This window comes from Pogoniulus pusillus, chromosome 40 (assembly GCF_015220805.1).
Source record: "Pogoniulus pusillus isolate bPogPus1 chromosome 40, bPogPus1.pri, whole genome shotgun sequence".
NCBI lineage: Eukaryota > Metazoa > Chordata > Aves > Piciformes > Lybiidae > Pogoniulus > Pogoniulus pusillus.
The window spans coordinates 2,073,169-2,095,668 of NC_087303.1; the positions used below are offsets into that span (position 1 = coordinate 2,073,169).

The 22,500-nt window shown below is 61.5% G+C and overlaps 1 protein-coding gene across 1 annotated transcript; it reads left to right on the plus strand.

The window, feature by feature from the left end:
* Window positions 1-144: 144 nt before the first annotated feature.
* Window positions 145-21,229, plus strand: ARHGAP23 (Rho GTPase activating protein 23). Its single transcript, XM_064174712.1, has 22 exons — window positions 145-206; window positions 1,116-1,208; window positions 2,341-2,419; window positions 2,683-2,737; window positions 3,003-4,440; window positions 6,016-6,171; window positions 7,222-7,333; window positions 7,574-7,631; window positions 8,395-8,532; window positions 9,629-9,928; window positions 13,328-13,389; window positions 13,750-13,877; window positions 14,655-14,773; window positions 14,882-15,037; window positions 16,253-16,331; window positions 17,096-17,169; window positions 17,300-17,389; window positions 17,667-17,792; window positions 17,922-17,963; window positions 18,115-18,208; window positions 19,902-19,933; window positions 20,053-21,229. Exons 2-22 carry the CDS (start codon window positions 1,142-1,144, stop codon window positions 21,160-21,162), a joined length of 4,515 nt encoding a protein of 1,504 aa, XP_064030782.1. The 5' UTR covers window positions 145-206; window positions 1,116-1,141; the 3' UTR covers window positions 21,163-21,229.
* The last annotated feature ends 1,271 nt before the right edge of the window (window positions 21,230-22,500 follow it).

The following is a 22,500-nucleotide window of genomic DNA, read 5'->3' on the forward strand; positions in this document are numbered from 1 at the left end:
GGCACAGTGGGATGCAGTGTCAGGGCTGTGGAGGGCAGAGGGACGTGCAGGTCCCATGAGGGGCTTTGTGAGGCTGGCACACCTCTGGTCCCCTGCCAGACCCTTCCTGCTCCCTCCCCCCAGCCAAGCTGGCACTGCTTGGCAGAGCCACCAAAGAAATGCTTTTCTTTTTTCTTGGCAGGAGGAGGAGAATGGGAACCGAGCAGGTGAGCTCTGGCACTGTGCCACCATGGGGATGCCTACCCACAGGGGCTGTCATCACCTACCTGCATTGGTGGGCACAGAGGTGCAGGGGGTCACAGTGGCCGTTGTGACCAGGGGACACAGCAGGGACACAGTTCACTGTCTGCACTGCCCTAAATATGGCCTGGCACTGGTGCCAGCTTGGTGGCACTTGGCACGCCAGGCTGGCTCAGCGTCCCCAAAGCTGGACCTTGTGCCCAAGGGGCTTTGTCCCCGGGCTGGAGGGGACGTGGCAAAGGCAGCACAGTGCTCTGCAGTGGGTGGGTGGCTTGGTCGAGCAGGGGGTGTCTGGGGACAGGGACATGGCCCTGGCTGTGCCGCCAGAGGCTGGCAGTGATGTGAGTGAATGTGAAGGCGTCAGGAGGCATTGGCGCTGGCACCACGATGAGGTGCCAGGACTCTGCTGCCTGAGGAGCTGATGCAGGCAGAGCTGTCCAGACCTGGCACCCAGTGCCCGACAGGGCTGGGAGAGGACATGCCAGAGCTGGCAGGTGTCACCCAGGTGTCCCCTGGAGCATCTCTTTTCGATGCTGCCCCTCTGCCATCCTCCCACTGTCTCTGTGCCCACCCAACCCTTTGGTGTCTTGCACCACTTCGATGGCTTTTGGTCTTGGGGGGGGGGGGGGCAAGTTTGAGGGGGGAGAGCCACAAGTCCTGGGAAGAGGACAGGAGTGCTGGGGAGGGGACATGAGTGCTGGGTGGGGGCACAAGGAAGCGCCCCACAAATGGGCCCTTGCCCTGGGCAGGACCCTGCTAGCGGGTACAGAGGCAGAGCTGCCATGGGTGTGGGGAGGTGAAGAGGACACCACCAGGGACCAAACCTGCTTCTTGCCGTGCCAGAGGGCCCCTGACACTTTGTCCCCACGGGGCAGGTCCCCCCCGGAGCCGCCTGGAGCCCATGGACACCATCTTTGTGAAGAGCGTGCGGGAGGATGGGGCAGCACACCAGGCTGGGCTGCGCACCGGTGAGTGGGCACCGCCTGGGCTGGCTGGGTCTGGGAGCTGGAGGTGGCTCCAGGCTGCTGTCCCTGCTCTGCCAGGGCCTTTCCTGCTTGGGCTGCTCTTTTCCTTGAGTTTTCTCCCTCTGCTTCTCCCTGCTCCCTGGCTCTGCTCTCTTGGCCCTGGCCTGAGATGCTCGGAGCAGTGTTGGGATCTCCATGGCTTAGGTTGGCTTTGGGATCTCCATGGCTTAAGTTGGATGTCCATGGGTTAGGTTGGCTTTGGGATCTCCATGGATTAGTCTGGCTTTGGGATCTCCATGGCTTAAGTTGGCTTTGGGATTTCCATAGCTTAAGTTGGATCTCCATGGTTTAGGCTGGCTTTGGGATCTCCATAGCTTAGGTTGGATCTCCATGGGTTAGGTTGGCTTTGGGATCTCCATGGCTTAAGTTGGATCTCCATGGGTTAGGTTGGCTTTGGGATCTCCATAGCTTAGGTTGGATCTCCATGGTTTAGGTTGGCTTTGGGATCTCCATAGCTTAGGTTGGATCTCCATGGTTTAGGTAGGCTTTGGGATCTCCATAGCTTAGGTTGGATCTCCATGGTTTAGGTTGGCTTTGGGATCTCCATGGCTTAAGTTGGATCTCCATGGGTTAGGTTGGCTTTGGGATCTCCATAGCTTAGATTGGATCTCCATGGGTTAGGTTGGCTTTGGGATCTATGTGGCTCAGGTTGGCTTTGGAACCTCCATGGCTCAGGTTGGAGTTGGAGTCTTTATGGCTTAGGCTGACCTTGGGGTCTCCTTGGTTTAGGCTGACTTTGGGATCTCCATGGGGTTAGACTGACTTTGGGATCTCCATGGAGTTAGACTGACCTTGGGATCTCCATGGGGTTAGATTGACTTTTGGATCTCCATGGCTGAGGCTGACTTTTGGATCTTCATGGGGTTAGACTGACTTTGGGATCTCCATGGGGTCAGATTGACTTTTGGATCTCCATGGCTGAGGCTGGGTCCCCACAGCCCCCCCTGCCACACAGGACAGGCTTTGCTGCTGGAACAAAGCTCTGGCCATGCTCTAAGCCTGCTGTGAGTGACCATGGGGACAGCCAAATGCCACCAGCTCCACACTCACTTTGTGGCACTGTCTTCTGCCCCAGGGGACCGCCTGGTCAAGGTGAATGGGGAGAGCATCATTGGCAAAACCTACTCCCAGGTCATTGCCCTGATCCAGAACAGGTGAGTCCCTGTCCTGGGGCTGGGGAGGTGACAGGAAGGGGACACATCACAGCAGGCACTGTCCTCCTGGCTGTGTTCCCTGGGCTGGCAGGAGCCATGAGTCAATGGCTGGAGTGCCACAGAGAAGGGCAGTGCCTTGCTGTGGCTGTTATGTGGGGATGGGGACAGTCAGACCCTCGTGGGCCAAGCATGAGAGTGGCCTTGCAGGGGACAGGTGGGGACCAAGCCTGGCTGCCCTGACCCCTCGTCCCCTCTCCCTGCAGTGACGATGTGCTGGAGCTCTCCATCATGCCCAAGGACGAGGACATCCTCCAGCTGGTGAGTGCTGGCTGGGTGCCAGGGACCAGGCTCGGAGGCTCTGCTGTGGCTTTCCAGGCCGTGCCAATGCTCACATCCAGCCAAACCCCAGGGTCTGCTCTGTCCCTGCCCACGCTCATCACACCTCTTGCTCGGGCTGGATGTTCTCCAGAGGTCTCTTCTGACCTCACCGTGCTGGGATTCTGGGATCTGTGTGCTGGGAAGAGGGAGGCAGCATCCCCAGCCCCCACCGTGCTGAGCCCCTGTCCCCTCCCCCCCCCTCCAGGCATACTCTCAGGATGCCTACCTGAAGGGCAACGAACCCTACTCCGGCGGGGCACAGAGCATCCCGGAGCCCCCTCCCATCTGCTACCCGCGGAAGACCTACCCCTTCCAGGCACGGGGCACCGAGCCCCCCCCGGGCCAGCCGCCGGACCCCCGTGCCCAGCGCCCCTCTGCCGCGGGCTCCTCGTCCCCGCTCAGCGCAGCCGCAGCCTCCAACGCCCGCAGCGAGCCGGGCGGCAGCCCCGCACATCGCCCCCACGAAACGCAGCCTGGAGGTCCCCCTCCGCGCCCCGCTGCCCACCACGGGCACCCCGCGGGCTCCTTCTCCCGCTCCAGCTGCTCCACCAACCTCACATCCTCCAAACCCGACCGCTACGGGATCCCACCTGGCACCTCCTACGGCGTCGCCAAGCACCTCCCGGAGCACCGGACTCACTGCGGCTTCAAAGAGGGCGCTGGAGGGCTGCCAGGGACTGGCCCTCAGCGTGTGCCCGGGCGGCAGGAGTGCCAGCAGGCTCTATCCCGCTGGTTTTCCAGCCAGGAGCCCCGGCGGAGCTCGTCGGAGGAGCGGCGGCACGCCATGCCCCCCCGCTACCGCAGCGTCTCGCAGGACAGGCTGGGGGGCTCAGCAGGGAGCCGTCGGGGCTGGCCCCACAGCGCATCCCACGATACCCTCCTGCAGCCCTCCCGCGAGGGCTGGGCACCCCGAGCCCGCTCCGAACACTACCTGGGCAGGTGCGGCCGCTCCATGGAGGCGCTGGAGCCCAGCGCCCTGCTGTCCCCTCACCTCGACCGCGCCGCTTGGCCACCCGACAGGGGCTGCCGGGCAACCGTCACCAGCGCCGCTGGCGTCGTCGGGCAACCCATCCCACACGGCTCCTTTGCACCTTCCTCTTCCTCCTCCTCCTCCTCCTCGAGGGAGCCGGTGCAGAAGCATCCATCCCAGCCCAACCTGCAGGATGAGTCGGGTTACATCGGGTACCGCAGCTACAGTCCCTCCTTCCAGCGCCGCACCGGGCTCCTGCACGCCCTCTCCTTCCGTGACCCAGCTTTCGGCGGCCTGCCCACCTTCAGCATCTCCCAGAGGACCTCCTCTTCGCTCCCGGAAAGGGTGGTCGCCACCATCCCGCCACCCGTCGCCACCAGCGCGGGTCCCTCGCCGGTTCACGGCTCGGCGCCGGAGAGCGGTCGGGCGCCGGAGCCGCCGGAGGAGCGGAGGGAGGAGGTGGTGCTGAGGCAGAAGCCCCCCACGGGCCGCAAGGTGCCGGTTCCCCTGCGCCAGATGAACTTTGTCTTCCCCGAGGGGGTGAAGGGGACGGACGTTTGTGACCCTCCGCTGGTGGCTGGCAAAGGGGACAAGCCGGCAGGCGAGCGGCAGGGCTGGCGGGTGGCACCGCTGGCAGCCCCCGAGGACTCGCTGGCTTCCATCCCCTTCATCGGTGAGTCGGGGGGCTTGGAGCTGGGGGATCTCCGGGGGAGGGGGGGGGTGAGGTGGTTTGGTAAGTGCCATGCCAAGGAGGGCACGTTTTGGGGGACAGGGCACAGTGCACAGCCTCAGAGCATCCTCATGTGGCCAGTGCAGGGATGGGGAGGGGAGTGCCCGCTGTGCCCAGTGCCCCACAATGCCCAGCACTCCACTCTGTCTGTCTCCCCAGTGTCCAGCACCCCACTGTGTCCATCACCCCACTGCTTCCAGCACCCCACTGTGCCCAGCACTCCTCTGTGTCCAGTGCCCCACAGTGCCCAGCTGCCCCTCTGAGCATGTTGCCCCCACACAGGGCTGCAGGAGTGGGTGATGCAGTGCCAAAATTTGGGCTCATCCCTCCCTCCGTTGCCCTGCACCCCCTGCCCAGCCCCTTGGTAGCATTTAATGGGCACAGGTGGGTGTGACCTGGAGCCCTGCATGCTCCTGCTCTGCTCCCAGGTGGGGACAGGGATGTGTCCAGGGTGACCTGCTGCTCCCTGTCTCACTTGGGAGCTCCCTGCCTGGTGCCCCCTGCCCGTGGGCACTCAAATGGGTCTGGGAGAGCTTCCAGTTCTGCCCTGGCCCACACTGCAGCCTGCCCAGTGCCTGTGCCCAGAGAGGGACCCCAGGGCTGGATGGGGCTGGAGGGGGTGGAATGAGATGGGGTTGGGATGACATGAAGATGGGATGGGATGGAATAAGGTGGGATGGGGATAGGATGGGATGAGGATGAGATGGAGATGGGGATATGATAGGATGGGAGGGGATGAGGAGGGGAGAGGATGGGATGGAGAGGGGAGGGGATGAGATGAGGATGAGATGGAGGTGGGGATGTGATAGGATGGGATAGGATTGGGATGGGGATGCAATAGGATGGAATGGGATGAGAAGAGGGGATGGGATGAGGATGGGATGGGATTAGGAGAGCAGGGAGTGAGGTGAGGATGGGCTGGAGATGGGAATACGATAGGATGGAATGGGGAGGGGGTGGATGGGGTTAGGATGGACTGGAGATGGGGATGTGATAGGATTGGATGGGATGAGGAGGGGAAAGGATGGGTTGGAGATGGGGATGTGATAGGATGGAATGGGGAAGGGGTGGGATGGGATGAGTATGGGCTGGAGATGGGTATGTGATAGGATGGGATAGGATAAGGAGGGGAAGGGGTGGGATGGAGATGGGGATGTGATAGGATGGGAGAGGATAAGGAGGGGAAGGGGTGGGATGGAGATGGGGATGTGATAGGATGGGATGGGGATGAGATGGGATGGAGATGGGGATGTGATAGGATGGGATGGGGATGGGGATGGGATGGAGATGGGATGGGGGCCCACAGGGCTCCTCTGCAGGAGGGCCTGGGTGCAGCAGTGTCTCCTGGCTTTACTGGGAGTGGAAGCTCATCCCCCAGCCCACTCTGGAAGCCTGCAACCTCCCCCCCCAACCCTGCTCCCATCCCTGCTAAAAGCACTGGGAGATCCCAGCATGGCTCTGCCCTGTCCCATCCTGCCCTGACCTCCACCCCTGCAATGCTGCCCACCCCTCTCACAGACGAACCCACCAGCCCCAGCATCGACCTGAAGGCCAAGCACGTCCCTGCCTCCTCCGTGGTCTCCAGTGCCATGAACTCGGCGCCAGCTGTCGCCACCAGCCCCTCCTCGCCCACCTTCGCCTTTGCCCTCAGCCGCCACTACTCCCAGGACTGCAGTGAGTGCTGGGGCTGGGGGTGGGGCTCTGAATGAGAGGGTCCCAGGGACGAGAAGCCCTGGGTGGAGAATGGCTGGAGAGCAGCCCTGAGGAACAGGACTTGAGGGTCTGAGGTGAGGAAAAGCTCCACATGAGCTGGAGCAGCTCTGAGGAACAGGACCTGGGGGTCTGGGGTGAGGAAAAGCTCAGCATGAGCTGGAGCAGCTCTGAGGAACAAGACCTGAGGGTCTGGGGTGAGGAAAAGCTCAATGTGAGCTGGAGCAGCTCTGAGGAACAGGACCTGGGGGTCTGGGGTGATGCAAAGCTCCACACGAGCCTGCAGTGTGAGTGCAGCCCAGACACAAGCCTGTGCTGGGCTGCAGCAAGAGCAGTGTGGGCACAGGGCAAGGGAGGGGATTCTGCCCCTTGGCTCTGCTCTCCTCACACCCCACCTGCAGTCCTGGGTGCAGTTGTGGAGCCCCCAACACAAGCAGGACATGGAAGTGTTGGAGGCAGTGCAGAGGAGGCCACCAAGATGCTGAGAGGGCTGCAGCAGCTCTGCTGTGAGCACAGGCTGAGAGAGTTGGGGCTGTGCAGCCTGCAGAGGAGAAGGAGAGCTTGGAGTGGCCTTGCAGTATCTGAAGTGGGCTCCAGGAGGGCTGGGGAGGGACTATTGACAAAGTCTTGTGATGAGAAGAAGAGGAGGAGGAGGAGGAATGGGTTTGAAGGGGCAGAGGGGAGATTGAAACTGGATGTTAGGAAGAAGTGAGGGTGGTGAGAGACTGGCACAGGTTGGGGGTGATGAGACCCTGGCACAGGTTTCCCGGGGAGGTTGTGGAGCACAGGAGCACAGAATGGGATCTTTGATCTCCTGTGCTCCACAACCTCCCTGGAGATGCTCAGGACCAGCTTAGATGAGACCTTGAGCGACCTGTTCTAGCGAGAGCCGTCCCTGCCTATGGCACAGGGAGGGGTTTGAAACTGGCTTTGAGCTCCCTTCCAACCTAACCCATTCTGTGATCCTATGACCCTATAACCCAGCCCACATCCTTCTCTCCCCACCCCTGGCAGGCAGCATCAAGGCTGGGCGTCGCTCCTCCTACCTCCTGGCCATCACCACCGAGCGCTCCAAGTCCTGCGACGATGGTCTGAATGCATTTCGGGATGAGGGGAAGCTCCTCAGGTAAGGTTGGACCCCTCCTCCTCTAACCCCCACCCCCCCACACCCTCATCCTCCTCCCAGCCTTAGAGTGGATTGGCAAAGCCCTCCCAGAGCATCCCTGTGCAGCCCTCAACCCCAACGCCATCAAACCGCATCCCTAAGGGCCAGGGCCACTTGAGCACCTCCCCACCGCTGTGTGGCTGCTCTCTGCCATCCCACTCACAGGGGGCTCCCCTTCCTCTCCCCTCCTCCCCCTGCCAGGAGGATGCCCAGCCGAGTGCCCAGCCTCCGCATGCTGAGGAGCTTCTTCACTGATGGGGTGAGTGTTGGCTGGCAGTGAGGGGTTTGGGGGGGGAGTTGTGGGGGGGTTATTAGGAGGAGTGTGTCCAGCAGATCCAGAGAGGTTCTCCTCCCCCTCTACTCTGCCCTGCTGAGACCTCATCTTGAATAGTGCCTTCAGTTTGGGGCTCCCCAGGTGGAGACAGACAAGGATCTGCTGGAGAGGGTCCAAGGGAGGGCTATGAGGATGAGGAGGGGAGTGGAGCACTGCCTGAGGAGGAGAGGCTGAGTGACCTGGGGCTGCTTAGTGTGGAGAAGAGAAGACTGAGAGGGGATTTAATCAATAACTATCTGAGGGCTGGGGGTCAGGAGGGGGGGGACAGGCTCTGCTCACTGCTGCCTGGGATAGGACAAGGAGCAGTGGATGGAAGCTGCAGCACAGGAGGCTCAGCTCAGCACAAGGGGGAACTTCTTGGCTGGAAGGGTCCCAGAGCCTGGCACAGGCTGCCCAGAGAGGCTGTGGAGTCTCCTTCTCTGGAGCCTTCCCAGCCCTGTCTGGATGTGTTCCTGTGTGCCCTGAGCTAGCTTGGATGGTCCTGCTCTGGCAGGGTGGGTTGGACTGGATGAGCTCTTTGGTTCCCTTCCAACCCCTAACATCCTGTGACGCTGTGATGCTATGGCAGTGCTCCTCATCTTGGGTACCTCTCTAGGGGTAGGGTTGCTCAGGGTAGGGTTGCTCTGCCTGGCTGGCACACTGGTGCTTGATGGCATCATGGCAGTGGTGCCCTCTGGTCCTTCCACAGTCTCTGGACAGCCTTGGCACCTCTGAAGATGCCCGTTCCAAAAGACACTCAACCTCCGACCTCTCGGACGTGCCGCTGAGCGCCGTGAGGAAGGAGGGATGGCTCCACTGCAAGCAGATCCTCACCAAAAAGGGGAAGGTAGGCAGGGCTCCCACCCAGCCCTCAGCCCAAATCCTGCCTGGTGGCACTGGGGGGGAGGAGGTTGCCTCAACCACAGAGTCGTTTGGATTGGAAAAGCCCTCTGAGATCATCCAGCCCAGCCACCAACCCAGCCCACTGTGGCCACCAAAGTGCTGTGGCCACACAGCTCCGGATCACCTCCAGGGATGGGGACTCCAGCACCTCCCTGGGCAGCCTGTGCCAGTCTCTGACCACTCTTGCAGGACAGATGTTGTTCCTCATGTCCAACCTAACCTTCCCCTGGCACAATTTCAGGCCACTCCCTGATACTTCCAGGTACTGACAGGATGCTTTAAGGTCTGCCTGGAGCCTTCTCTTCTCCAGGCTGAACAACTCCAACTCCCTCAGCCTGTTCCCACAGGGGAGGTTCTCCAACCCTCTGAGCATCTTCATGGCCTTCTTTGGACCTGCTCCAGCAGTTCCATGTCCTTCTTATGCTGGGCTTGATCCTCATCACTGAGTGACCCCACAGAGATCTTATGCTGGGCTTGATCCTCGTCACTGAATGACCCCACAGAGATCTTATGCTGGGCTTGAGCCTCATCACTAAGTGATCCCATAGAGACCTTATGCTGGGGTTCAGCCTCATCACTGAGTGACCCCACAGAGATCTTATGCTGGGCTTGGCTTGGAGACCAAAGCATCCAAGCACAACTCTGCCTTGCTCAGACTTCACTCCCCTGCATCCCATCCCCTTCTCCCTGCAGAAGCTCTTCAAGATGCTCCAGTTCCAACCCCCTTTGCCACGGGCAGGGATAGAGGATTTGAGTCTCCCCAAGGGGAGCAATGCTGGTTGCTAGGGGGAACCCTTGAGGACCAAAGCATCCAGGCACACCTCTGCCCTGCTCAGACTTCACTCCCCTGCATCCCATCCTCTTCTTGCTTCACCTTCAAGATGCTCCAGTTCCAACCCCCTTTGCCACAGGCAGGGATACAGGATTTGAGTCTCCCCAAGGGGAGCGATGCTGGTTGCTAGGAGGAACCCTTGAGGACCAAAGCATCCAGGCACACCTCTGCCTTGCTCCCCGACATGCCCATCCCTTTCTCCCCGCAGAAGGTCGGCGGAGGCATCCGGCAGTGGAAGCGAGTCTTCGCCGTGCTGCGCGCTCCCTCGCTCTACCTGTGCAAGGACAGGAGGGAGGCGCCCCCCTGCGCCCCGGCCCCAGGTGAGGAGGAGCCTCCGATCAGCATCCGAGCGTGCCTGGTGGACATCTCCTACAGCGAGACCAAGAGGAAGCACGTCTTCCGCCTGACGACCGCTGACTTCTGTGAATATCTCTTTCAGGCAGAGGATCGGGAAGACATGCTGGCCTGGATCAAAGCCATCAGGGAGCACAGCAAGGCCGAGGGCGAGGTGAGAGCCACCATGGGGCTCCTCCTGCCTGCCCCCTGGCTCTCTTCCCCGGCGCTAAAACACACACACACACACACACACACACACCCATCAAAACAAATCGCCTCGGCTCTCTTGGTCTTTGTCTTTGTCTTTCTCCTCTCTCTCTCTCTCTCTCTCTCTCTGCCTCTTTTTGCCTTGAGCTGCTTTGCCCTTAGAGCGTGGCCAAGCGTTGGGGCTCGCTGGTCCTGGTTGGGTGCTCCCAGGGGTGCACCTGAGGTAGTTGTGGTGGTCAAGGAGAGTAGGGTTTGGTTAGCCTTGGCCAGCCAAAGGCAGTGTGGTGGTCAAGGAGAGTAGGGTTTGGTTAGCCTTGGCCAGCCAAAGGCATTGAGGTGGTCAAGGAAAGTCCAAAGGCAGTGTGGTGGTGGCAAAGGAAAGTAAGGTTTGGTTAGCCCTGGCCAGCCAAAGGCATTGTGGTGGTCAAGGAGAGTAGGGTTTGGTTAGCCCTGGCCAGCCAAGGCATTGTGTTGGCCAAGGAAAGTAAGGTTTGGTTAACCTTGGCCAGCCAAGGCATTGTGGTGGTCAAGGAGAGTAAGGTTTGGTTAGCCCTGGCCAGCCAAAGGCAGTGTGGTGGTGGCCAAGGAAAGTAAAGTTTGGTTAGCCTTGGCCAGCCAAAGGCAGTGTGGTGGTGGCCAAGGAAAGTAAGGTTTGGTTAGCCCTGGCCAGCCAAAGGCAGTGTGGTGGTGGCCAAGGAAAGTAAAGTTTGGTTAACCTTGGCCAGCCAAAGGCAGTGTGGTGGTGGCCAAGGAAAGTAAGGTTTGGTTAGCCCTGGCCAGCCAAAGGCAGTGTGGTGGTGGCCAAGGAAAGTAAGGTTTGGTTAGCCCTGGCCAGCCAAAGGCAGTGTGGTGGTGGTCAAGGAGAGTAAGGTTTGGTTAGCTCTGGCCAGCCAAAGGCAGTGTGGTGGTGGCCAAGGAAAGTAAGGTTTGGTTAACCTTGGCCAGCCAAGGGCACTGTGGTGGTCATAAAAAGTAGGGTTTGGTCAGCTTTGGCCAGCCAGGGGCATCATGATGGTCAAGAATAGTAAGGTTTGTTCAGCTTTGGCCATCTAGGGGCATTATGGTGGCCGTGGCCATTGTCAGTAGAGTTTGGCCAGCATTGGCCAGCCAAGAGCATTGTGGTGGTCAAGAAAAGTAGGGTTTGGTCAGCCTTGGCCAGCCAGGGGCATTGTGGTGGCCATGGAAAGTAGAGTTTGACTAGTCATGGCCAGCCAAGGGTATGTGGTGGTCAAGAAGAGCATGGTTTGGTCAACCTTGGCCAGTGAAGGGCATTGTGGTGGCCATGAAATTAGGATTTGGTCAGCCTTGGCCAGTCAGGGGCATTGTGGTGGCCAAGGAAAGTAGGGTTTGGCCAGTCGTGGCCAGTCAGGGGCACTGTGGTGGTCAAGAAATTAGGGCTTGGCCAGCCAAGAGCATCATGGTGGTCAAGTAAAGTAGAGTTTGGTCAACCTTGGCCAGCCAGGGGCATTGTAGTGGCCATGAAGAATAGGGTTTGGCCAACCTTGGCCTATCAGGGGCATCATGGTGGTCATGAAAAGCAGGGTTTGGTCAACCTTGGGCAACAAAGGCCACTGTGGTGGTCAAGAAGAGCATGGTTTGGCCAGTCTTGGCCAGCCAAGGGCATTGTGGTGGTCAAGAAGAGTGGGTTATGGCAAACCTTGGCCATCCAAGGGCATTGTGGTGGCCAAGAAGAGCATGGTTTGGCCAACCTTGGCCATCCAAGGGCATTGTGGTGGCCAAGAAGAGCATGGTTTGGCCAACCTTGGCCATCCAAGGGCATTGTGGTGGCCAAGAAGAGCATGGTTTGGCCAACCTTGGCCATCCAAGGGCATTGTGGTGGCCAAGAAGAGCATGGTTTGGCCAACCTTGGCCATCCAAGGGCATTGTGGTGGCCAAGAGGAGCATGGTTTGGCCAGTCTTGGCCATCCAAGGGCATTGTGGTGGCCAAGAGGAGCATGGTTTGGCCAACCTTGGCCAGCCAGGAGCCTCATGGTGTTCAAGAGTGGGGTATGGCCAGCCAGGGGTGCACAAGAGCTGGCAAGGACCAAGGTGTCCAAGAAGATCCCTCCCAGGAGGTGTCCAAGGCCAGGCTGGATGAGGCCTTGAGCACCCTGGGCTGATGGGAGGTGACCCTGCCCATGGCAAAGGGTTGGCACTGGATGATCTTCAAGGTCCCTTCCAACTCAACCCATTCCATGAGTCTGTGACTCTCTAAGAGTGTGGTTTGGCCAACCCTGGCCAGCCAGGGGTGCAAAGGGGCTCACAGGCACCATGGGAGCCAAGCAGACCCCTCCCAGGAGGTGTCCAAGGCCAGGCTGGATGAGGCCCTGAGCAGCCTGAGCTGGTGAGAGGTGCCCCTGCCCACAACAGAGGGTTGGCACTGGATGATCTTCAAGGTCCCTTCCAACCCAACCCATCCCATGGCTCTGTGAGAGTGTGGTTTGGCCAACCTTGGGCAGCCAGGGGTGCCCACAGCCTGGTGGGCATGGTGGTGTCCAAGAAGGTCATGGTTTGGCCAACTTTGGCCAGGGCAGGGTGTGCTGTGGTGTGTGGCACCGTGGCTCTGTGCCAGGCAGTGTGGGTGCTGGAGCCACTGGTGCCATTTGGTTGTGTGATGGCTCTGCCATGGTGTGTTGTGTCTCTGTTGGTGGAGAGAGGTTTGGCAGGGAGCTCCTTGCTTGTCTTGGGCATGGTGCCCATGTGGTGATGCCAGGGCTGGTGCCAGGTTGCGGTTGAGCCCTGGCTGGGCAGCTGTGGTCTGTGCAATGAGTTGCTTGGGTCGAGATGGGCAGAGCTGCTCCAAGCAGAGGATCTGCGAGGCTGAATGTGCCAACCCTGGGCTGGTTCTGTGCCATCTGCCCACCATGCCAGCATGGCCTCGTTAGGTTGCAGTGGATCATGCCAAGGTTGTGGCAGGCTCCAGCCCTGAAGGGGCTGTTGAGCTCTGAGCGGTCTCTGCTCCTCTGTGGCACAGAGAGCTTGGCAGGACTGGCAGCACCGACACAGGGAGGATGCTGCCAGCTTGGAGTCTGCGGAGCCAGCTGGGTACCCTCCCTGGTACCACGGCACAGCTGGGCAGAGGACCCTGCGGGCAGCACCCGTGAGGATGGGTGTGTGTCTTCGGAGGCAGAGTGCAGACGTGTGCCCCCTGGCAGGGGCGGACAGAGATGCGTGTGCCCGGGAGCGACGTGGCACATCCGGCTCGGCCAGCGGCGGCTGCGGCCGGGCAGCGAGCGCTGGCGGGCACCGACCGCTCCGGGGCAGTGCGGACTCGGTCCTGCCTGTGGCCCTGGTCCTGCCTGGCACCGTGTGCTGCCTGGCAGAGCGTTGATGTGCCCTTCCCCTCTTGTCTCTGCCTCCCCAGGACCCCGGGTTTGCCAGCCAGGCTCTAATCAACAAGAAGTTAAACGACTATCGCAAAGTGAGGTACGGACCTGGGCACGGTGGGCACCGGGACCCCCCCCCCCCGAGAGCTTTGTTCGCCTCCATTTGAAAGCGATGGAGCCAAACCAGCGCTTAGAGGGCACCACCCCCACCCCCCCTAAGCCAGCTGCGTGGCGCTGGGGATGCCATCAGCACCACACACTTTGCTGCGGGTACCAGCGCGGGTCCCGACTGGCACCCAGCAAAGGGTTAAAGCAGCTCAGCGCTCCTCTGGTAGCCAGCGTGGGCGCAGCCCCCGTGGGCGTGGGCACGGCTGGCAGGTAGCTCGAGAGAGATGCCAAGGTTTGCTGGGAGGTTTTGCCCCCCCCAGCTGAGGCTGCTCCTCCCCTGCTCTCCCCGCAGCCCCGCGGGTGCCAAGCCCGACTCCTCGCCCAAGGGCTCTCGTGGGCTGGGCATCCGAGCAGAGTTCCTGAAGCAGACGGGAACCAGCATGCCCCGGGCACCCCGGCAGGATGCGGCCGGCACGAAAGGTAGGTGCCAGCCCTGCCGCGTGGGGCACCTTGGCACAGCAAACCTAGAGAGCTTCACAGCGTCACACAGCGCCCCCAGCCTGGCAGTGCTTTGGAAGGAACCCTCTGGAGCACAGCCAGGCCAAGCCCCCTGCCAGGGCAGGGGCACCTAGAGAAGGGCACTCAGGAGCACAGCCAGGTGGGGCTGGAAGCTCTCCAGAGATGGAGACTCCAGCACCTCTCTGGGCAGCCTGCTCCAGGGCTCAGCACCCTTCAGTTCCAGAAGCTCCTCCTCATGTTCCACTCTGTGCCCATTGCCCCTCGTCCTGGCACTGGGCACCACTGGCAGCAGCCTGGCCCCATCCTGCTGCCACCCACCCTTGAGGGATTGCTCAGCACTGCTCAGACCCCCTCAGGCTGCTCTTCTTTAGGCTCCACAGCCCCAACTCAGCCTCTCCTCCTCACAGAGCTGCTCCAGGTGCCCTCAGCATCTCTGCAGCCCTTTGCTGTGCCCTCTCCAGCAAGTCCCTGCCCCTCTTGACCTGGGCAGCCCAGAGCTGATCCCAGTACCCCAGATGTGGCCTCAGCAGGGCTGAGCAGAAGGGCAGCAGAACCTCCCTCAGCCTGCTGGCCACACTTCTTGCTGCCCCTCAGGATGCCCTTGGCCTTCCTTGGCCACAAAGGCACCCTCATCCTCATCCCCCTAGGGCTGAAGGATGCTCTTCCCATTGACCCCAGCTCACAAGCAATCTACTCTGTGGGTTTGTTTGTTTTCTCCTTTGTGTTTTCTCTCCCCAGATGAAAGCAGCTCCCAAAAAACCCCTTGGGGCATCAACATCATGAAGAAGAACAAGAAACCTGCCCCCAGGGCCTTCGGCGTGAGGCTGGAGGACTGCCAGCCTGCCCCAGACAACAAGGTATGGCCACACCAGCTGTGCCAGCCCTTGGAGCCTGGAGTTAGGTGGGGTGGGGATGGACCCTGCACAACCCTGGCACCTCCATCACCCCCTTCCCTGTGCCTGCAGAACGTTCCTCTGATCGTGGAGGCTTGCTGCAAGGTGGTGGAGGACCGGGGGCTGGAGTACATGGGCATCTACCGTGTGCCCGGCAACAACGCCGTCGTGTCCAGCCTGCAGGAGCAGCTCAACAAGGGAGCCACCGAGATCAACCTGCAGGATGAGGTGAGGGCAGCCTGCCCCCATCCATCCCTGCCCCCGTCCAGTCCTGCCCCCATCCATCCCTGCCCCCATCCATCCCTGCCTGCATCCGTTCCTGCCCCCATCCATCCCTGCCCCCATCCATTCCTGCCCCCATCCAGTCCTGCCCCCATCCATCCCTGCCCCCATCCAGTCCTGCCCCCATCCAGTCCCGCCTGCATCCATCCCTGCCCCCATCCATCCCTGCCCCCATCCATCCCTGCCTGCATCCGTTCCTGCCCCCATCCATCCCTGCCCCCATCCATCCCTGCCCCCATCCATCCCTGCCCCCATCCATTCCTGTCCCATCCATTCCTGTCCCATCCATTCCTGTCCCATCCGTTCCTGCCCCCATCCAGTCCTGCCCCCATCCATCCCTGCCCCCATCCCTTCCTGCCCCCATCCATCCCTGCCCCCATCCATCCCTGTCCCCAAGTTTCTGGGATATTCTTGAGGAGGTTGTCCTGGTCTGTGGTTCCATCATCTCCATCATCACCCCAGTCTCCATCATTGTCCCTATCCCCATCATCATCATCATCATCATCCCTGTCTCCATCATTGCCCCTACCTCCATCATCATCCCTGTCTTCATCATTGTCTATCTCCACCACCACCCCTCTTTGTCATCATCCCTGTCTCCATCATCATGCCTGTCTCCATCATTGTCCCTGTTTCCATTGTTGTCCCTCTATCCATCATCACCCCTGTCTCTCTCTCCATCCCTGTCTCCAATCTGATCATCTTCCCTGTCTCACATCATCATCCCTATCTCCAACCTGATCATCTGTCTCCATCTCCATTCCTGTCCCTGTCATCATCCCTGTCTCCATCATCATTCCTATTTCCAACTTGACCATCACCTCTGTCTCCATCCCCATCCCTGTCTCCATCCGCATCCCTGTCTCCATCCCCTCCACCGCCGTGCCTTGCCTGGGGTGCCAGTGCCGCCTAGTGGTCGGTGCCAGCAGCGCAGGTGACAGTCTGGGGACACCTCTGTCCCCTTCCATCTGACCACATCGCTGCGGTGCCACAGAGCTTTCCCTGCCAGATGCAGGGCTGGGGCAGCTCTTCTGCCATCCTCACGGTGCTGGTTGGTGACTCTCTTGCTGGTGGTGGCCTGGGACTGCCCTGGCTTGGAGACTCAGGGTGGGGTTTGCCCAGTGTGGTCCCTCTGAGCAGCTTCTTCTCTTCCCCTTGCAGAGGTGGCAGGACCTGAATGTCATCAGCAGCCTCTTGAAGTCCTTCTTCCGAAAGCTTCCTGAGCCTCTCTTCACTGATGGTGAGTCCTTGGCCACCACCCTGCTGGTCCACCCCAAAGTGGCCACCAATGACCCCTGTGCCAGCCTCTGATGCTGAGCTGCCCATAGGGCTGCTGAGGTTGGAAAAGACCTTTGGAGAGCATCACCCCCAAGCCCTCACAGTCCCACCCCTGCCACCAAACCACAGCCCTCAGCACCACCTCCACCTGGCTTTGAAACCCCTCCAGGGATGGGGACTCCACCACCTCCCTGGGCAGCCTGCTCCAACGCCTTAGATCTTGGATTCATGGAATTGTTTGGGTTGGAAAAGCTCTTTACCATCATCCACTCCAACCAGCAACCCAACCCCACCATGGGCACCAAACTGAGGCCCCAAGTGCTGTGGCCAAAGGTTTCTTGACCCCTCCAGTCATTAGGACTCCACCACCTCCCTGGGCAGCCTGTGCCAGTGCCTGATGACCCTTGCTGGGAAGAAGTCTTCCCTAATAAGCAGACCCAGCAGCTCCAGAGCCCATCCCACCCATCCCCATCTTTGGGAACAGACCTCCAGGCCCTGCAACAGAGCAAGCCTAAGGTGGAGGTCTCTGCAGCCCCCTCCTGGTTGAGCCCTTTTGTCCTTGTCCCTCCTTGTCCAACTTCTGTGCCTCCTCCCTGTGAAACCACACCACCCCCCAGCCCCTTCCCCAGCACCTCCAGCTGGTCCCTCTGGAGGTCCCTGTGCCCAGGGCATGTCCTCTCCCCTGCACCCAGCTCTGACCCTCCTCCCTCCCTCTCCCACCTGTAGATAAGTACAACGACTTCATCGAGGCCAACCGCATAGAGGATGCCAGCGAGAGGATGAGGACGCTGAGGAAGCTGGTAGGGAGATGCAGCAGGGGTTGGCCCATGGGGGGGCCGGGTGGGGGGGGGTTGAGCACTGCTCTGAAGCCCACCCTTGGGAGCTGGGATGGGGGTGGTGAGCAGAGAGGTGACCTGGTGCCTCCCACAGATCCGGGACCTGCCAGGTCACTACTATGAGACGCTCAAGTTCCTGGTGGGGCACTTGAAGACCATCGCTGACCACTCGGAGAAGAACAAGGTACTGCCCCCAGCAGCCCTGGGCACCAGCCAGGCTCTGCCACACTCCTGCCCCACCTTCAGCACCCCCAGCTTGGGCTGAGGCACAGCTCGTGGCCAGGTGGGAAGGGAGTTGCTGCTGGATGGACGCTGAGGGGGGGCAGAGGCACGGACCCAGCTCTACCTTGAGCAGCCTGTTCTAGCGGGAGGTGCCCCCTGCCCGTGGCATGGGGTGGGGTGGGGGTGGAACTGGATGATCCTGAAGGTCCCTTCCATGGATCTGTGACCTCTGGTTGCAGATGGAACCCCGAAACCTGGCCCTGGTGTTTGGCCCCACGTTGGTGAGGACATCAGAGGACAACATGACCGACATGGTGACGCACATGCCCGACCGCTACAAGATCGTGGAGACCCTCATCCAGCACGTAGGTGGCACAGGGGGCACTGGGGTGGCTGGAGGAGGCATTAGGTGGGCACTGGGTGGCTCCCCAGGTCCTGCTGAGCTCCCACCACCCCTCACAGCTCTGTAACCCCTCTGCCATCTCTCCCTGCAGTCGGACTGGTTCTTCAGTGACAAGGAGGACAAGGGGGAGAAGGTGAGCCCAGCGCGGTGGTGGGCAAGGCCAACCACCCACCTGGGTGGCCTTGCTGTGGGGGTGCTGACCCCCTGGCTGGCAGCCAAGGTGCCACCAGCAGCACCTCCTGACCACCTTTCCCCCCCCCACACACACACCTCTCCTCCTGCAGACCCCCGTGGATGAGAAGGAGGCTCAGTCAGTGCCCAACATCGAGTACCTGCTGCCCAACATCGGCAGGACCGCGGCTCCCGGCGAGGCTGCAGGTGAGGAGCAGTGCCCCTGGCACCCACCCCTCTGCTCCTGGCACCGGGGTAACCCCTAGATGTGCCCCCCCCCCACCCTCACCCACTCCACACACCCCTGTGAGCAGCCAGCCTGGCTCAGCACGGCATGGCAAACCCTGCTTGTGCCAAAGCAGGACGTCCTGGTGTCACCAGCAGGTGGGGACATGCCCCCTGCCCTCTGCCCACCTTCTCCATCACCTTCTCTCCAGGGGCTTCTCCCCATCCCTCTGCCAACCTGATCCAGCCTTGGTGCCCTTAATAGCCCTTGGAAACCCACCTTGTGCCCACATGCCCACGCTGCCAACCCCGAGAGCAAGGAGACTTTGATGTTCCACTGACTTCTTACCTTCTTTCCTCGAACTTCTCTGTGCTGTCCTCTTCCTCCTCCTCCTCTTCCTCCTCCTCCTCCTCCTCTTCCTCCTCCTCCAGCGGACCTCCTGGAGAGCTAGAGCGGGTACAGTCTTGATCCTGGGTGCATTGCTCACACACTAACTCCTCGGGGTGACCACGAGAGAGGGGGAGCAGAGAGGGAGTAGGTGGGTGGGTGGGGAGGAGACTTTGTCCAGCCTGGGCCACTCGTCTGCCCCCCCAAAGGTCCTCAGCATCAGGATGTGGCCACCAAACCCTCCAGCACCGTCACAATCCTTTCACCCTGCTTCTGCCACACCCTTGGCTGCTGCCTCTGGTTGGGCTTTCCAGTGAGGGTGGCAAGACACTGGCACAGGTTGCCCAGGGAGGTTGTGGATGGCTCCTCCCTGGAGGTGCTCAAGGCCAGCTTGGATGAGCAGCCTGGGCTGGTGCGAGGTGTCCCTTGCCCCTGGCAGGGGTTTGGCACTGGCTGAGCTTGAAGGTCCCTTCCAACCTAAACCCATTCTCTGATCACCCAGCAGGGCTGGGTCCTGGCTGGCCCAGGACTGGGACACTCAGACACTACTGGGGTGTGGGGGTGCCACTGGCCCAGGGTGGGGGGCAGCACTCCCCTTTTTGCCTCCCCCTCTCTCGTCGTCAGCAGCTGCTAACCCCATGCCTGTGGGGTGGGAGTGGGTGGCTCTTGTCTTGTCCCTGTCCTTCACCCCATGGCACTGGGGCCAGGGCTGCCTGTCCCTGCTGGTGTCCCCACTTGTCCCTTAACCCCCTACAAGGAGCTGGGGCAGCCCCACAACCTGTCTCAGTCCTTACCAGTGCAGCCCACCCTAGACCTTGTCCCGGGGCTGGATGTGGCATTGAGCCAAGCCCCCATGCCCCACCCTGGCAATGCTGCAGTGGCAGTGCCATGCCCAACCCTTTGTCCCCTCCGTGCCCCGTGGTCGTGGGAGGGTTGGGCTCCTGCCTACGTGTGCCTCTGTGTGTGTGTGTCTGTCCCCTCCACCTCCCACTCCTCACCCTGGGGCTCTGCAGCAATGGGGGAACCCCTGTGCACCCCCAGAGCCCCCTCCTCATCCTCCTGCAGCCGTTGGCACATGAACCTGCTCGATGTTGGCATCCCTGCCAGGGGCCAGCTGGGCTGATGGTCCCAGCATGTCCCCATCCTAATTTGGGGGGGGGGGGGGGGGGGAAATGGAGCAGCATCCCTCCCCCTCACAGACACCTCTACCCACCAAACCCCCTCCCCAGCATTCACCTCCCCCCCCCAGGACCTGGCTGACCTCCACCTCTCTGCTCTGCTTTGCAGGCTCGACCCGCAGCGGCTCTGCCAAACCCAAGGTCAGTGGGTCCCGGGCTGGGGGCTGGCAGGGAGGGAGGGGATGGCTCGGGAGAGGAGGGGTCTTAGAGCCCACCCTGCTGTCACCACCCCCTTAACCACGGTGTCACCATGGTCGCAGGGCACGTGGCCGTCGCGGAAGGTGTCCCCACACCGGGACCTCCTCGCCATCCCCTTCGTCTCGGCCGCTGCCCGCAAGAGGAAGAAGAGGAGAGAGGCCGAAGGCATCGGGAGCAGCACCGACGATGACTTGGAGCGCAGGGACACCCTCGGCCAGGAGCAGGAGGACGAAGGGACCGCGGCCACCCCACTGGGACCCAGCCAAACCCCCCGCGGCACCGGTGCCGAGCTGGCGGTCCCCAACCCAGCCGGGATGGAGCTGGAGAGCTCCCTGGAGCGCTGCAGGAGCTCCGGGGCGGATCCGGCGCCGGATGCCCGCTCCATCGTGTCCGGTTACTCCACCTTGTCCACCATGGACCACAGCCTCTGCTCCGAGGTGCAGTCGGTGGCTGGGAGCCGTGGGGAGGAAGCTGATGATGAACGCAGCGAGCTCAGCCACATGGAGACGGACACGGAGAGCCGGGAAGGTGCCCAGCCTCGACCCGGGCAGCTGGCTGGAGGAGGAGGAGGAAGAGGAGGAGGAGGAGGAAGAGTCGTCGAGCCAGGAGATGATGCTACGGTGCTCCTCAGCCGCCCGTCCTTCAGCTCCCACCGCCTGATCCAGTGCGACTCCTTGGCCCGGAGGAGGCTGGGCAGAGCCCGGGAGAGTTCGGGGTCCACGGAGGAGGAGCAGCAGCAGCAGCAGCAGCAGCAGCAGCAGCAGCAGCAGCAGGGTTGGGCGGCCCTCGGCAGACCCTCGCTGAAGGAGCAGCTGCGGCAGCGCCTGCGGGGCTCAGCCGACGACCTGGGGGTGCGCTTGCGCCGTGCCCACTCCCCCGACAGCCGCCGCAGGAGGAGCAGCTGGCGCCGCCACACCGTGGTGGTGCCCGGGGGGCTCAAAGACCTCAACTTCAACGAGTGGAAAGAACCGAGGGGGGAACTGGAGGTGCTGCCAGGACCCTGCCGGGATAAGGACTCAGGGCTCAGCAGCTTGGAGTCTACCAAAGCTCGGCCGCTGGCACCCAACCCAGCGCCACCTGGCGCTGCCAGGGAGATGGGCACCAAGAGCCCTCCTGGGCAGCCTCGGCCCCCCAATCCCTCTGCGCTCCCCTCCATGTCTCTGACCTCCTGAGGTGCCCCTCCCCAGGCTCCTCCCCTATCAAAACGAGGTTTAATTTAAGGACACCCCCCCCCCCCCCCCCCCGCCTCCCTTCCCCTATTTAATTGCAAGTTGCTCTTATTTAACGAGTCCCTGTGGCCCCTGTGCCATGGCTGGGGCAAAGCCACCCTGTCCCCTACTGCTCTGGGGACCAGCAGGGTCCCATGCCACTCCCTGGCCCCACCCCATGGCTCCCCAGGCTGTGCCAGGAGGGTTTGGAGGGATTTCGTGGGGACTGTCCTCATCCCCGGGGGGGTGATGGTGGTGGTGGCACTGTGGTGTGAAGTGCGGGCACTTCCCTGGGTGCTGCCCTCGCTGGGGACCTTCCCCTTGCTGGGGACCTTGGTGGCATCATTCTGACTCTGCTGTGCTCCAAAGGGTCTGGGCTTCATGCTGGGGGGGACCTTGGTGGCACCACATTGGCCTTGGTGTGCTCCACAGGGTCTGGGTGCTGGGGGAACCTTGGTGGCATCACCCTGGCCTTGGTGGCATCACATTGGCCTCGGTGTGCCCCACAGGGTCTGGGTGCTGGGGGAACCTTGGTGGCATCACACTGACCTTGGTGGCATCACATTGGCCTCGGTGTGCCCCACAGGGTCTGGGTGCTGGGGGTGACCTCGGTGGCATCACACTGACCTTGGTGGCATCACACTGACCTTGGTGGCACCACATTGGCCTTGGTGTGCTCCACAGGGTCTGGGTGCTGGGGGAACCTTGGTGGCACCACATTGGCCTTGGTGTGCTCCACAGGGTCTGGGTGCTGGGGGAATCTTGGTGGCACCACATTGGCCTTGGTGTGCTCCACAGGGTCTGGGTGCTGGGGGAACCTTGGTGGCATCACACTGACCTTGGTGGCATCACCCTGGCTTTGGTGTGCTTCATGGGGTCTGGGGTGCAGCTGAGCTGATGCCACCCTTGGCACAACAGACTGGGGGGTGGTGTGGTGTGTCCCCTGGGCTGGGTGGCAATAGGGTGTGCCAGGAGGGGCTGGCACCAAGAGCCACCTTGCAGTGGGTTGGGTGTGAGTAGTGCAGTGCCACCCCCTGCACTTTACAACCACAATGTGGCAGCGGCTCAAGCCCTGGCACGCTGCCTGGCATGGCACAGCATGGCACAGTTCCCTCCTCAACCCCACTGCCCTTCCTACCCCACCCCAAGCCAAAAGCACTTTAGGAAGGGAGTGCAGGGATGGAGACAACATCTTGAGGTAGGAAGTTGTTGGGGGGGGGGGGGGCAGTTGGCACAGGGACCCTCACCCTTGCCATGTTGGCACAGCCGTGGGGGGGTGTGTGTGTGGAGGGGGGGGGGCGT

What these genes read in the sequence shown, in the direction of transcription:
- ARHGAP23 (XM_064174712.1), top strand. Translation starts at nt 1,142, where the DNA reads ATGGACACCATCTTTGTGAAGAGCGTGCGGGAGGATGGGGCAGCACAC. An exon ending in ACAGCAAGGCCGAGGGCGAG is followed by an intron (nt 9,929 to 13,327) that starts GTGAGAGCCACC and finishes CTGCCTCCCCAG; the next exon opens with GACCCCGGGTTTGCCAGCCA. An exon ending in TGGAGACCCTCATCCAGCAC is followed by an intron (nt 17,793 to 17,921) that starts GTAGGTGGCACA and finishes CTCTCCCTGCAG; the next exon opens with TCGGACTGGTTCTTCAGTGA.